At 39.0% G+C, this 16,575-nt stretch overlaps 1 protein-coding gene across 3 annotated transcripts in view; it reads right to left on the reverse strand.

The window, feature by feature from the left end:
* Window positions 1-16,575, reverse strand: part of Pias1 (protein inhibitor of activated STAT 1) — a 114,022-nt gene that overhangs the window by 44,953 nt on the left and 52,494 nt on the right. For all 3 annotated transcript variants that reach the window (XM_005075574.4, XM_013117423.2, XM_040740341.1), the window contains exons 3-4: window positions 891-975; window positions 670-717 (exon numbers count right to left, since the gene is read on the reverse strand). In XM_005075574.4, coding sequence (XP_005075631.1) covers window positions 670-717; window positions 891-975 — 133 coding nt within the window. The remainder of the gene's footprint in view (window positions 1-669; window positions 718-890; window positions 976-16,575) is intronic.

Here is a 16,575-nt window from a genome sequence, read left to right on the forward strand (position 1 = left end):
CACAATTGTCTGTAACTCCAGTTCCAGAAAATCCAACACCCTCATACAGACATACATGCAGACAAAACACCAATGCACGTGGCATAAAAATAAAACAGAAAACAAAGCAACAACAAAAAAAAAAAAAGAAAGAAAAAGAAAAAGAATAAAAGATTTCTTAGACGCTCTGAGAGGGAAGCCTGACAAGGGGTGGCTGCAAGCCTGTGCTGGCATGCTTCTGTACATGTCTAAGAACTTCCACAAAGTGTCTAGTGTGCGTTTGGAATTAGGGCACAGTGAAACAGGATTTGGTGGGTTAGAATGTCTGGTGAGTGTTCATGAGATTCTGCAGACTGATGTGCTGTCTGCCTCTTCAGTAAAGAAGGCAAATGAACTCACACAGATCCTCCTGAGCCTGCCTCCTAAGTAAGTGCTAGGATTAAAGGCCTGTGTCACCACAACTACCCAAAAGTTGACTGTCTTATTTGTCCTTAAAGACACCACCAACCACCCTTTTGAGGACCACCACCATGGAGAAGACCCACATGGGGCAGCAAACAGAGCCTCTTACAATGCTTTCTTTTCCTAGGGAGCATACCCAATATCTTGTTGAAAATTGAGATTTTTTAAAAATTAATCCTGAAGGAACATATTTTAAAATTTGAATATAAATTAGAGTCAACACTGTACCTTAATTGGACCTGCACTGTGAAATCACATTTGGTCCCAGAAATATCCCTGAAATAGAATAAGAATAAAAATTATTTAAAAATATATACATGAAGACATTTCATTGCATTCCTAAACACCAGAAATGTCAACAGTGCCCATACTTGTGTGTGTGCTTACACATTTACTATAGCTGGTCCTGGGTTTACCCCAAACTGCAGGTCAGATGGAAGGTGACTTACATGGAGCTGCTGATCTGCTGCACCTGTTGTGGAGTCAAGGCAAATGCAAAACAGGTTTCCCGAAAGCGCTGGCTGTTGTCTGACGCTGAAGAAGAAAAGAGTTACATTTTAATAACCTTGAAGTTCATCAGAACAGAAGACAATAGCCAGAACCACATTGTTCATTAACTGGAGTACATCCTAGAGACCAGACACTGAGAATTAACAAATATGCTAGATATAATATATCAGACAGAAAGATACAGAGAGGCCTAATTCCAGAAATAGCACATTAGAATTCAAATTGAGAGTGCATAGCAAAAAGTTGTCTAATTATATGCATATTTCTCTAACAGCATACTGACACTAATTTTAAATGTAATTATATAAGCTCATTTAAATATACATAGTTTCTAAGCTAAGAAACAAATGTACCTGCTTTGAGATCTGCACAGGTGAAATTGCATTTTGGGTTTTTTTGTTTTTTGTTTTTCTTTTTTTTTTTTTTTTTTTTTTTTTCGAGACAAGGTTTCTCTGTGGTTTTAGAGGCTGTCCTGGAACTAGCTCTTGTAGACCAGGCTGGCCTCGAACTCACAGAGATCCATCTGCCTCTGCCTTCTGAGTGCTGGGATTTGGTTTTTTAAAGTAAATAAAAACCTTTGTTGCCTCCTGTTTATATTAGGCTTGTTTGTTTTGAAATAGGGTCTTGCCACAATGTCATGTAGCCAAGGTGAGCTTCAAACATTCTCCTCCTGTACCTAGATCCTACACACTGAGATTATAGGTGTATACCACCACGCCTACACAACAGACACATGTTATACAATATCATATACAGTTTCTCTTATTCTTGGATGAGTTGACCTTTCAAAGACGGAACAAGGTATAAGAGAAATACAAGAACAAAGAACGAAAAGAATGGAGGGAGAGAGGAGAAACGAGACCAACAGATGGCCAGGTAAGCACTTGTCATTGTAGAACAGGGATCCCCCAACTATGCTGAGATCAACAACAGATCCCACCACTTTCCAAGAGATTTAGCCACACAGAAGTGAAAACATACAGTGTCTGGGTGTCAAACACGGAATGACTATTTGCTGAGTAAATAAATAAATTACAAACATTAAGAAATAAATATCAGGCCTGGAGGCATGGCTTCATTGGGAGGTTGCTTGCTAGCAAACTGCAGTACCACATGGACTGGGTGTGGTAACACACATGAGTAATCTCAGTACTCAAGAGGAAATGTTGGTTATTTAACTACATATGGAGTTTAAGGTCAGCCTGGGCTCCATGAGGTCCTGTCTTTCAGGGGAAAAATAGAAACAATTTTTCCAATGTAATTCCCTACAACAAAAAAATCACTAAGAGTTATTACCAAGGAATTCTTGGCTGTGGGCTATCTAACACTACAGAGAAGCTAATTGCTGGTTAATTTCAATCTCTTGCTTAACTGGGTTTGTACTCTTGCAAGCAGAACTTAAACCACCTCAATTGTAGCATGCCTCATCGAAAAATCTGCACAACTACCACTATGAGAAAAAGCAATGGAAAAGAGCACGGGTCTAAAATTACATCTCAGTGTAGGAGCAGCATTTTTTAAAGGCTAGATTTGCATTTCTACTTCATGTGTGGGGAGAGGCTTTTTCTTAAAGAATCTATCACCAGGGAATGGTTGCTAACCAGAAAAAAGTTATTGTGATTTTAAGTGACAACCTGGCAATGACCAATAGCCAAGACAGCTTGCAGGAAAGCAAACACTGCCCTCTGTCAGCAACCCAAGCAGCTAGCTTTCTTTCTCAGAGGGTTCTACATGGAGATTTTATTTATTTATTTATTTTTGCCCAGCAGCCTGGCCTAATTTAAATCTATGGCTCTGCTCTAAAACAGTGCTAAAATAATCTCCCAAGAACACAAATTCATATTATTCACAAGGCAAAAAGTTAGATTCATTTTCAAATACTTGACTATTGTGAAGTTTCAGATGTGTACAGATTTAGAAAGACAAGTTGATTGCTAAAACAGCATGGCTGTTTCTTCCATCCTACGATGATTTAAAATCTGCAATACCCACTGGTGCCATAAAGCACTGGCCTAATCTAATTATCCAAAATAGCCATTTTTCAAACTATCAGAAAACATGGCCACCTTCTCCCTCCCCATTAGGCATTTCTCAACATACCCTAGGCTGTGACACTAGATTAAAAGGCCTTCATACCTGAACACACTTGTTCATAGCATTCACTTTTTGTTCAAAAATATCTGCAGCCAGGGCTGGAGAGATGGCTCAGCATTAAAGGCTAGGCTCACAATCAAAATAAATGCAGCCCCTCTGCACTGGCCCAACTCTGTGGGAGGGTCATACTGCCTGTGAAGTGAAGCAGCCTTCTAAGTTTCACCACATCTCTTGCCCTCTACCTTGATCCCAAGCGGCAGACCAAGAAGCATAACCACAGCCAGTAACACAGGGAGGGAGAAGCAAGCCTCAGTTGTCAGCCACTGACATGTGTCACTTTTTGATACTACAGGTGGACAATGACCAGAACACTACAACTACTAACAGTTATCATCACTGTTTATTATTTGGGACAATTTCTGATAATCTTTGAGTTTATACGTTAGCTTTGAGAAAAAAGGAAGCTGCTTCTTTTTTGTCAATCAACCCAAAGTTGCATGATTTCATGGTGAGAAAAGTATGTCCATGGACTGCAGAGATGATTCAGTGGGTATCAGTGCTTGCAGGACTTGGTTTGGAGTCCCAGAATCCATGTAAAAAGTCAGGCATGCTGATATGCTGTTGGCACACACCTGCAATCCCAGAGCTGAGACAGACATTAATGATCCCTGGAGCTTGATGATCAGCCTGCTCAGCTGAAGGAGGAAGCTTCAGGCTCAGTGGTAGACTCTCAAACAAGGTGGAGGGCAACTCTGTCTCTCTCCCTGCCCTCCCAATCCCAAAGAATTCATGAATCTAAGAGTATTGAGTAGCTGTGTTAATACAACAGATCACAACAGTTTATTCATCTAGAAATTACCCTTAGTCTGGTCAGCAAATGAGTTGCTGCTAATTTAATGTATAATTCTCAGTAACTACTTAGCTTAATTTACATTTATTTTTTTTCTATGCTTGCTTTTGCTAAACTTTTTATTTTGTCTAGTCTTATTCTGTGCCTATTTATAGGTGAAAATATTAAAGTCCTTGGAAATTTGCTACAAATATTTCTTAGAGTCTGATAATGCCCTTCCACCATTTTGGCTTCATTTTTGGATGGTACAAAAGTTAAATCTAAGAGCAGTAGAGATGGCTAAGTGGTTAAGAGCACTGGCTGTTCTTCCAGAGGTCCCAGATTGGATTCCCAGCTCCCACATGGTAGCTCACAATAATCTGTAACCCCAGTGGATCTGACACCTGCACATAAAATAAAGTTGAATTATTAAAAAAAAGAAGTTATATCTGGGCCAGAGAGATGTCTCAGCAGTTGTAAGTGCTTGCTGAGCAAGTCCAATGATATGATTGGATCTCCAGAAACTATGCAAAAGCAAAATGTGGTAGTGCATGTCTGTAGCCCCAGCATTCCTGTGATAAGATGGAAAGTGGAGCCAGGAGAATCTCCCAGAAACTCCAAGGCCAGCTAGGCTGGAAAACACATGCAGAAGCAAACAAGAAGAGGGACCCTGCCTCAAACAAAGCAGAGGGTGAGAACTCACATCAGAGATTGTCCACTGACATCCACGAGCGACACAACACACATGTGCCTTCATACATGAACATGTCTACACATATATCATACAAACAAAAATTAATGAACAAATATTTTAAATGAATTTACATAGCTTACTCTATTAGCTATCTCCTTTGTAAATTCTTACGCTAATTATGATCAGTACATCAATTATTTTGTTGTTTCTATAAATTTTACACATTTGAAACTTATTTTAGTATATATTAAAAAGTTAAAATTCTATTACTTCAAATTGCTTGCAGCTTTGCTAAATAATTCAGACTTTCAAGCTAGACATGATGACACATGCCTTTAATCTCAACATTTGGGAGGCAGAAGTAGGCAGATATCTTTGAGTTCAGGGTCTGACTGGTCCACGAGAAAGTTCCAGGATAGCCAGGGCTATGTAAAGAGAAGCTGCCTCAAAGAAACAAACAAACAAAAAACCAGAATTGTACTTGTTTACAGGTCTGTATGCTTGTTTGACACATATTAAGATATTTACACTCAAGTTACTTTGTTTTTTTAAGCTATTTTTTCACTAACCACTTCTCTGCATTCAAACTTGTGATCCTCTTGCCTCAGCCTCTCCAGTGCTGGGGTTTCAGGCAGGTATGTCCATGCCCAGCTTCCACTGCTCTTTTACCTTGGTACTAGAATACCACTTTTAATTCCATAGCTTATTATGCTTTGGTACCTCATCATTAGGTTTCTCCATATCCATTTGTTACAAGACAGGGTTTCTCTGTATTGTTTTTCCAAAGGCTCAAATACATAGTCATCTAGATGGATTTCCAAGTATTACGATAGTTTGGGGCTGTAGTGTGTATATCCATGTGGAGGCCAGAAGACAATGTTGGATATCTTCCATTTGCTCTCTACCTTCATTCTCTTGGGTCTCTCAAAGAGCCTGAAGCTCACTAGTACAGCAAGGCTGGTTGGTCAGAGAAACCCTGGGATCCATCTGTCCCCAGCCCCATTGCTGTGTTATAGGCAGGTACAGCCACTGTGGCTTATTTCTGTAAACACTGGGGATCCAAACTCAGGTCCTCAGGCCTGCAGAGCAAGTGCTCTTACCCACTAATCCATCCTCTGAGTCCTATAATGGCAATAACCATTAACTTTTTAAAGACAGAGTCTACTGTGAAGACCAGGCTAGCCTTGAACTCAGAGATCAGCCTGCCTCAGCCTCCTGAGTGCTGGGATTAAAGGAGAGAGCCACCATGATGACTATTATTATGACTTTTAAAGCCCACATTATATTTCAAGTAGAATTACTATAAAACCTACAACTTAATCTTTCTATCCTGGAATATTATACCTGTATCCACTGATCATAATCTCAAGCTTTTATTTTCATCATATAGCTATACAGTGTTCACAAATATCCTTTTTATACCAAATACCTAATTATAGGAAATGTCTGAATAAGGATATATATAAAAGAGTATAAGCAAAAAAAATGAAGGTAATCACCACATATTGCTATAGGAGTGAGTCTTAAAATGTATTGGAGACTGGAGAGATGGCACTGTGGTTGAGAGCACTTGTTCTTGCAAAGGACCTGTGTTCAGTTTCCACATGGTGGTTCACAACCATTCACAACCCCAGTTCCAGTGGAGCCAATGCTGTTTTCTGACCTCTGAGAGCACCAGACACAAATATGGTGCACATACATTCATGCAGGCAGAACACTCATACACACAAAATCAATATAAAAAAGTTTAAATATCATTCAAGTATGTAAGAGAAACCAAAACACAAGATAAAGAGAAACACAACCCACTGCTGCTGGTGTTAGAGAAGGACTAAGAATATACAAAGGGAGCTGAGAATGGTGGCACAAGTCTTTGGTACTGCACTCAGGAGACAAAGGCAGGAGTTCAGTGAAGCTGTGTGCCAGCCAGGGCTGCACAGTCAGATCCTGCCTCACATAAAGAAAAGGTAATATAGAAAGGACTGAATATGACAGTGCACACCTGTAATGCCAGTACTTGGAGGCAGAGTTATGAGAATTCTCCAAGTTTAAGGCCAGACTGACTTACATATCAAGTTCCAGGCCAGCTGGAATTACAAGATGAGATGGTGTCTCAAATAAAACAAAACAAACAAAATAACTCACAAAACTGTACGTATATGTATATCCACTTGTATACATATACAGATACATTCTTGGAGAAAAATGAAAAGATAAAATTGAACTAACTAAAAATGGTCATCTATGGCCAGTAAAATGACTTAGTGGGGTAAAGGTGTTTGCTAAGCAAGCCTAGTACCTGAGTTCAACCCTTTGAATGCATTTAAGGGTGGGAGGAGGGGGTTGGAGAGATGGCTCAGAGATTAAGAGCACTGGCTACTCTTCCAGAGGTTCTGAGTTCAATTCCCAGCAACCACATGGAGCTTACAATCATCTATAATGAAATATGGTGCCCTCTACTGGCCTGCAGACATAACACTGTACACATGATAATAAATTTAAAGAAAAAAAGGGTGGAAGGAAATTACCAAATCCACAAAGTAGTATCCTGACCTCCACACACACATTATGACACATAAACCCAATTATAAATAATTATATATTTTTAAATAAAAAATGTAAAGGTTATCCATGAGAGGCAGAGGATAATAAGGAGAAAAGTGAGAATCTTTTACTATAGTTCTATATTTAATTTGATTTCACTTTCATTGTTGTTCAAGTTGCTCATTACACAATAGTAAAATAATTTTTTTTAACACACTGAGACATTGCCCCAGCTCCCACGGTGTTTTCTGAGACAGGGTCTCTGAAGGTTCTAAGTTAGACTGGCTGATCCATCTGCCTCTATCTTCCCAGCACTGGGTGACAGTGAAAAAACTCAGGTCTACATACTTGCACAGCAAGCATTTTACTGGCTGAGCCATGCCCCAAACCATAATCAATTAATATCATCAAGTCACAGCTAGACAGGAGTAAAAAGGTCCAGTGTGCTACTCCACATGTGGACAATTATAAAGTAACTCCTTTCTACACATTTTAAAGGGCTGGGATGGAGGATTTTTAACATTCTTATTATTTTAATAATTGAGGAAACAGATATGCTTAACCGATTTAAACATTATACAACATATTGAGAAGCATCACATTATACCATTAAGCCTGTGGATTTTTTTTAATGTCTTCTTGTTCATTTAAAAAAACAAAATTGACAGCTCAGGGGTTAAGAGCACAACTGCTCTTCAGTCTCAACACCCACACGGAAGCTGACAGCACTCTGTAACTCCAATTCCAGAGATCTAATGCCCTCTTTTGGCCTTTGAGGGAACTGTAAGCACGTGGTACACAGATACAACATGCATGCAAAATACCCATACACATAAAACAAAAATAAATGATTTTTTAAATGGGGGCTGGAAAGATGGCCCAGTAGTTGTAAGCACTGTCTGCCTTCCAGTGGATTTGGGTTCAATTCCCAGCACTCAAAATGGTGACTTACAACCATCTGTAACTCCAGTTCCAGGGGATGTGATACTCTTTTTTGACTTCTATGGATACTAGGCATGTATATAGTACATAGAAAGACATGTAGGCAAAATGTCCACATACATATAATAAAAATAAGTCTGTTTTTAAGAAAAGAGCAGTACTGTTAGACGACTTAGTTGTATGGCAATCATAAAATGTACTTCACATCTAGAGACTCATAACACTAGGCCAGACCACCATTGTATATTTATCCCTGACCAAAACATCCTTAACTAGATAAACTTTTATTAAACAAAATTTGACTGGTACTCTGCTTATACTTTTTTTTTTTGGTAAAACATGTGGATACTGTACAAACCCTGGTCAAGATTGTTTTCTTCAATTGAGCACAGTGCTAATGAAGTTGTATCTAGTTTACTTTATTAACCAGCTCATTGAAGACATAAATTATCCAAATGTCATTATAAACAAGGTTTTCATAAATATTACAGAGTATAGATGGGTACTGCTCATGCAAGTTTGAGTTTCTGAACAAATCTGTTCCTCCAGTGGAGTCTTCCCTGCATTATTCAACATGGAGGACACGGCTCAGGGTATTCTAGGTAAGAATGCTTTCTATAAAAGGCATCTTCCAGTTTCAATGACATTGTATTTCTTAGTTTCTAACTTTAAAATAAGCTTTCTAGAATAGATATATGCCAAAACATAACTGGTTTTGGAGAATTGCAGGACTATGGAAGAATATTGCATGTTTAAAAATCTCTTGAGATTTAAAAATGTGAAGTTTCTGGGCTTTTCAATACTAATAGATCCCTCTCAAGAATGAAAATGCATGGACGAGAGAGACAGTTCAACAGTAAAGAGCATTTACTGCTCTTGCAGAGGACCCAGGCTCACTTCCCAGTACCCCCATGGTGGCTCACAACCATGTCTAATTCCAGTTCCATCGATGTAACACCCTTTTGACTTCTTCACGCACCAGGCAGGCTGCGCGTATGTGTGCACTCTCTCTCTCTCTTACACACACACACACACACACACACACACACACACACACACACAGAGCGTAGGAGGGAGGGAGGGAGGGAGGGAGGGAGGGAGGGAGGGAGGGAGGACCTTATCTTTGGGTTTCTCTAGTTGGCTCATTCAGATAGATGACAAACAATAAAAGAGAATCAGTGTGGACACTACTATAAAGGTGAGCAGTGACTTTTACATTTTCAAAAAAAAAAGGATAATAATCAAATTACTCTGTTTCAAAGACTATCAGTCATTGATGTGGCATTCAAATTAAACTGCTAGTACTTAGTTTTACATAAAACAACAAAAATTATAAAAATCAACTTGAAGGAAACAGGATTATAAAATGTTTCGGAGCTACCTTGAAAGCTGTTTTCATTTGCCTCCTAGTAGCAGAGTGGCCCCTCTAGGACTGCACCTCACTAAAGTGTGTCACCCATTCGGCTCCGCAATACACTAACAGTTGTCATGGGGTGGAACACTGTCAACATGCCTCCCTTCTAGTTTACAAATAATTCTTCTAGGCCTCAAAGCTCTTGGGGGCTATTCCACCAGAGAAGTATTTAAGGCAATTTTGGGGGTTGTAAGGGGAGGGGAATGCCTATTTGGTGAAGCTAAATGAAGCTGGCTCCCACACCAATCAGCCATGTACCCCTTTGTTCTCGGGACTGTTTTCTAGTAGCCTGGTGGATATATAAGCTCATCCTCTTACTTGCAGTCCTTTAACATAGGTCTCCAGGTACAATTTCCTCCATGGGTATTCATTATTGCTTCTTTCCACTTAGGTAGAGAAAGTTATAAAAAAAAAAAAACCACAAATCTGGGGCTGGAGAGATGGCTCAATGGTTAAGAACATTTGTTATTCTTCCAGAGGACCCAAGTTTGGTTCCCAGAACCCACATCATGCAGCTCACAAATGTCTGGGGATCTAATCCTTCTGTCCCTGCACTCACATGTACATACCCGCATTTAGAAACACATACCTACACATAATTAAAAATAATAAAGGTGAAAAAAGAAAAAATACTGGGTGGAAATGGGCGATGGAAAAAGCAATGGATGCAAGCACTGGGCATCTCTGGTGAGTGGAAAAGACAACTTCAGGGAACAGTTATCAATTAAGAAATGAGATGAAAAGCAGGAGGAGACACAATTTAAAGAAACCATGTATTCAACAAACCACATGCATAAGGAATGAAAAGGAAGTGCTGGCAGAACACAACACTGTGATACCACTTCTATACATGACAGCAGGAGAGTCTTAAAAGTGGCCAAAAGAAAAAACATGGCGGGTCAGCAAGTCCACAGGAGTGTTCTTATGGACCATAGTAAGTGCAGGCCTGTAATCCAGAATGGAGTAGTGGTACACATTTTAAAGTATAAATAAATATGCAAGCAAGCAGAAACAAAACAAAACAAAAACAAAAACTATCAGCTGAGACTTCTTAATCCAGTTAAAAACAAAAACCCCAAAACCTACAAAAACAAACCTGAAACATACAAATGGTAAAAGAATTCACCTGCCACCCGAATGCTTACAGAAATGGTAAAGGAAGTATTTATGCCATGCAGAAATGACACCAGATTGAAATTTGGATGTCGACAAAGGATGAATACCAGGAAAAGCAAACAACAGAGAGAAACAGAATGAACCACTGTGTCTGTAACTAGACTATCATTTTCTAAAACAGCAGCAAACTACAAAGTTTCAAAGCTACAGGGAAGCAGAGCTTACAAACAGTGTGAAGACTAGCAGGGCAGGGATAGAAGCAACACCGCTGGAAGTCAGCAGGTGGTTCAGCCAATGCTTCTCAATGGTGTACTGTAATGATCAAAAGATGTATGCCACAAGCCTTGGAATACCGGACAAAGTAACACACCACACATCCACTACAGCTAAGAAAACAGCAAACAGGATAAAGAACCAATAATCTAGGAAAAAGAAATCATGCTTTCCCAAACAAACAAAAAACAAAACAAAACAAACAAAAAAAAAGGAGGTAGAGAGAAGAGCAACAGATGACAAAGGAACAAAAGGAAAATAAATGCCAAAGGGGTAAAATAAGAACCAACCATATCAGGCTAAGTGTGGTAGCAATGTCTTTAATTCCAAAACTCAGGAGGCAGAGACAAGCAGGGGTTTTTTAGAAGGCCACCTTAGTCTACATAGTGAGTTGCAGACCAGCCAGGGCTATGTAGAAACTCAAAAAACCCACCCAGGTGGTGGCGGTACAAGCCTTTGAAACCAATACTTGAGAGGCAGAGTTAGGTAGATCTCCATGAGTCTGAGGTCATCCTGGTCAACAGAGTGAGTTCCAGGATAGTCAGGGCTACACAGAAAGACCCCATCTCTAAAAACAAGAACAAAACAAAACATTTCAATAGCATTAGATGACTCAATTAAAGGACTGATATTATGAGACTAGCAGATATTATCAAACAGTTTAAAAAGATGTAGTTAGGCTGGGTGGTGGTGGCACAGTCTTTAAACCCAGCACTCTGGAGGCGAAACAGGCAGGTGGATCTGTGAGTTTGAGGCCAGGCTGGTCTACAAAGCTGGTTCCAGGACAACCAGAGCTATTATACAGAGAAATCCTGCCTTGAAAAACCAAAAAAGAGATGCAGTTATAATCTATTCATAAAAAATTCATTTCAAATATAAAACACAAATGAAAACAAGAGGTTGAGCTGAACACAGTGCCACGTGCCTAAAGGTCTGGGACTCAGCAGGAGTATGCAGTAGGACCCTGGTGCAAAAAGCCAAAACCAACCAATTTAAAAAAAGTACGTACCTAAAAATCCTATAAGAAATCTTTGTCAGGCCGTAGGCAAAACATAGACACAATGGAATGTTAACTCCACAGACTGAGCTCATTATGACTGCAAAGATACTACGAAAACATCACTATACCAATGGACAATTGTAGCAGCAACAAACGCAGTTGTTGAAAAGATTCTGATGTCTAGACTTAAGCACATTACATAATACTCAACATTTTTCATTCTAAACAAAAAACTGGAGGGGCACACACATCAACTGACAGCCCAGAAATACACCCAGGTATCTATAGCCATGGTTTCTGACAACATGTCAAGACTGTTTTGTAAGGGAAGTGATCTCTTCAACAATGGGGGTAACTGGACACTCACTGACAATAGAATGGAGCTATATCTTCATCTTACATTGTCTATAAAAATTAATTCAAAATAAGTTAAATTTTAAATTTAAGAGTTAAAACAAAAAACTTAAGAAAACACAGGAATACATTAATCTTCATAACTTTGCATTTGACAAGATGACATAAAACAATGACACAAAAACTCAGGCAAAAGAAAAATAAAGTGAAATTCAATAAAGAAATTAACCTTTCATATGTCAAACAAAGGACATTATCAAGGGAACAAAGACAACCCATGGAATAAGTGAGACTATTTGTAACACATACTGGGTAAGTGCTAATACCCAGCATATGTAAACTTCTATTGCTAGGCACAACAGCCTACACTACCACCATCCTCAGCAGGCTGAGATGGAGGAACATAAAGTCAAGGCTAGTCTGGGCTCCACAACAGGTCTTTATCACAAAAACCAAACCAACAAAAGCAACAAACTCCTACAAAAAGACAAATTCCTAGCACTTATGGGGTGATTGCGGCTCGCTGGCCAACCAGTCTAGTCTACTTGGTGAGCTCCAGGCCACTGAAAGCTCTGTCTGAAAGTCCAGATATATAGTGCTCCCAAGGAACAACTCCTGAGATTGACCCCCCCAACACACACAGAATGAAAGGACAATTCAATTTAAAAATGGACAAAGAACTTGTACAGACAATTCTCCAAGTATTACATAAAAAAACCCAATAAACACACAAAAGACGTTCAATCTTATTATTCATTCAGGAAATGTCAAATCAAAAACCAATGAAACAGTACCCTTTAACCTATAAGGGTACTACATTAAAACAAAACAAAACCAGTCCCTCCTAAAGAAACAACCCCCACCACCACCACCGTAACAACAACCAAAATAATCACCACTGGAAATTATCTAGTGTAGGTAATACAACGGAGAAACTGGAATTTATGTAGTATTGGTGGGAATGTAAAATGACTACTGCCATGTAGCTGCTATGGAATAGTTTAGTGACTCAGAATTGTCATATGGACCAGTAATTCTACTTCTAGGTGTGTACAGCACAAAAGAACCAAGAGTAGGGACACAAAAAGATACTTTTTTAGAGGTCATAAAAGAGGGAGAGTAGTCTCTGCACCTCCCCTGGGTAACACAGTAGAGCTAGTCCTGAAGGGTGGGAGAGCCTACTCTGAAGACGTGATAGCAGGGGAACTGGCCCTGTCCCTTACTCATTGCTGCAAGGGGTGAACTAGCAAGGCCACTGATGGAGAGCTCAACATGACAGGGAGAGCTAGTAGGCTAACCAACCTTGCAACTTCCCAGGCCCAGAACCAGGGTTATAAATTGGCCCACCCCAAACTCACCCCATTTATTTTCTGCAGAAACACATGAAGGGGCTGGTCCTATATACCCAAAGCTAAAGGATCTCCATGATACAGGGCAACAACAGGATTTCCAAGGAGTCCCAGTGAGAGCCCAGCATCAATAGTGTAGCAGAAACCAGAGGCCTTGAACCAGACCAATGACTCATTGCAATAAACACTTGCACATAAAGATACATGGATAAAAGGGTTTGTTGTGTGACTCACTATGTTACACCATGGCTTCCATAATGAGATTCTCTTTCCCTTTTTTCCTTCTTTTTCTCTTAAATTTTATTGGGGGGTGGTTACAAGATCAGTGGGCAGATAGAAGGCATGGGAGAAAATGGGATGGAAATGCACAATGTGAAAGACACAAAGAATAAAAGTTAAAAAAAAGAACTAGAACATTATTTGTAAGCTTAATTCATCCAATATAACTTTTACTGCATTTGTTCTGTATGACTTTTTAAAATGTAATTCTATACTGTATTAGCTGTATTTTACCTTGCTAACATGTTTTTCAGTATTGCTTTGTAAGACTAACAAAGGTTTCTTCTTTTCAAAAATTTTTAAATTCTTCAAAAGTTAGCACACCAATAACAGGTCTCATCATGGCATTTTCAGTCACGTACCATTATACTTTGTTCTTCCTCCTCTCTACCCTCGCCTGTGCTCCCTGCCCACCTCTGGCTCTTTCCCTTCCTTCCCTCAGACAGAATACTAATTATGTGAAAGCAGAAAGGACAAATGTCTCGAGGAAGGGAAGAACAGAACATTCCACTTAAGGTATACTTGATGTATTCCAACAGGTCCAACTTCCACATCTGAGAAGTCTTCAGTGGCTGATGTTTAAGCTGTGCCTTTTAGTTCTGACACTTTGTTATCATCTATATGTGAAATATATGTTACTTGACTATTATATATATTTGGACTATACATGAGTGTTATTAAGTCATATGTTTTATGGTAAAATAACATAATACTTGGGTAATCACATATGGATTATTTCCTTAGGTTTTGAAATGAAAATGACAATTTTGAGACAAAAAGAGACAGTTATACAACAATGTTCATAAAAGCTTTATCTGCGAGAGAAAGGTAAAATACCCTGTTTGGCAACAGAAGAATGGACAAAATGTGATGTGGATATTATTTTGCATAAAATGCAATGGAGTTCTGATACACACTACAATGTGGGTGAATGTGAGATCACTATGTCCAGTGAAATAAGCTGGATATAAAAAGATAGTGTATGATTCTATTTGTAGGAGATGCCTAAATTAGGCAGATTCTTAGAGACCCAAAAGTAGATTAGGTGTTACTAAGGCCTATTGAGGGAGAAAAGAATATGGAATGAACCACTTAATAAGGTTACTGTTTGGGGAAATCTACTACTGCGCAACATTTGCTAGTATCACTGAACTGCTCTTAAGTATTTCACTTAAAAGTGGCAAAATCAAAGTCAGCACTTAGGAGGCAGGAGAACCACTAATGAACTAGACTTCATAAAAAAAAAAAGCGCTCTTGGAAGGAATCTGTCAAGGGAATGAAAAGGGAAGTCACAGCATGGAAGAAAATATTTTCAAATCCACTGAAGGACTTTTACCCAGAATGCACACAGAAGTTGCTAACCAAAAACAGCTAGCTAAAAAAAGTCACTGAGCCAAAGTTCTGAAGAGACATTTCAGCAAAGGACATGGGTAGCTAAAAATCCACTAAAGGATGTTCAACAAACCCAAATCACTGAGACAGTACTACATGTCTATTAGAATCTTTAAAATTAAAAAGATAACAATAGTGGCTTGTACCAAAATGGATCAACCAGTAAAGGCACTTACCACCAAGCAAACAACCCTGGCATGTGACATGTATATATGAAAATATCACAACGAAACCCATTATTTAACTTTCTACTTCTTCTTATATTTAACAAATCATTCAAACCTAAACCTGCCAGTTTGTAACAGCATGTAAATACAGAAGCCAGATTATAATAGGTTTAGGAAATGAATGATTTATTAAACCATTGATTTCAATATACAAACAGGAGACCTTTGTGGTTCTAAATGAAATAAGAAATTACATTAAACCCGTAGGTGTGAAGCTAAATCACTGTAGTGTTTTGAGTAACTGTTATCAATTCTGAAGGTTCTTAGTCTTATAATGCACAGTAGTATGAAACTTTGCTAAGAAAGGAGTTTAAATACCAGCTATCTGAGATATAGGACAAGTGTCCCTCAGTCAGTACAACAGCCACTCAGCATGATCTGTTAGGAACTTGTTCTCAGCTCTCAAGTGTCAACAGAAGTCATGCAAATTACCAAAGCATCTTTTGTGACATTGTGCGTAAAGATGAACTGTTCTGGCTGTGTGCATCTGTGAGGGCTGACAATGTTTGTGAGGAACACTTATGATACTTAGGGAAGATGACTTTTCAGCATCCTACCTTTGCAAGCATAAGTTGCCAAAGTCCCATTTTTAGGAAAGATGAACACAGCCTAGATATACATGGGGGGGGGAGGTAGAAAGTTCACCCTTTAGAGTTTTGCAAATTATTCCACAAAGAGACGAACAAAATCAAAAAGAAGGAAGAGGAACCACATTGTGTACATAAGCTCAGAATATGGGAAGGTACACCCTAGGCACATAAAAGCAAAGCTGTGAGGCCTGATACAGAAACATAGAGCTCAGCTCATGGCTGTACTTTCACTCTTCTACCTTACAGCAGAAAAAACTGCTAAAAATAGTCACCATTCAGTTATAGAATACTTCTTGTTGTCTTAGGGGAAGTGAAACTAAAGCACCTATCTCTAAATGTCAACCTCTTGGTCTTTAATGAACTCTGGTTACAGTCTCAAATTTGGTAACTATGCAATCTTCAAAAACATAACTGCAATGATATAACTTCATCAAGCTTTCAACTATCCTTAAAACAAAAAAATTACAGGCTGGGCGTGGTGGCACATGCTTGTAATTTCCAATCAGGATGTTGAGTCAGGAGAATTG

This window comes from Mesocricetus auratus, unplaced genomic scaffold (genome assembly GCF_017639785.1).
Source record: "Mesocricetus auratus isolate SY011 unplaced genomic scaffold, BCM_Maur_2.0 Super-Scaffold_100691, whole genome shotgun sequence".
Taxonomy (NCBI): domain Eukaryota; kingdom Metazoa; phylum Chordata; class Mammalia; order Rodentia; family Cricetidae; genus Mesocricetus; species Mesocricetus auratus.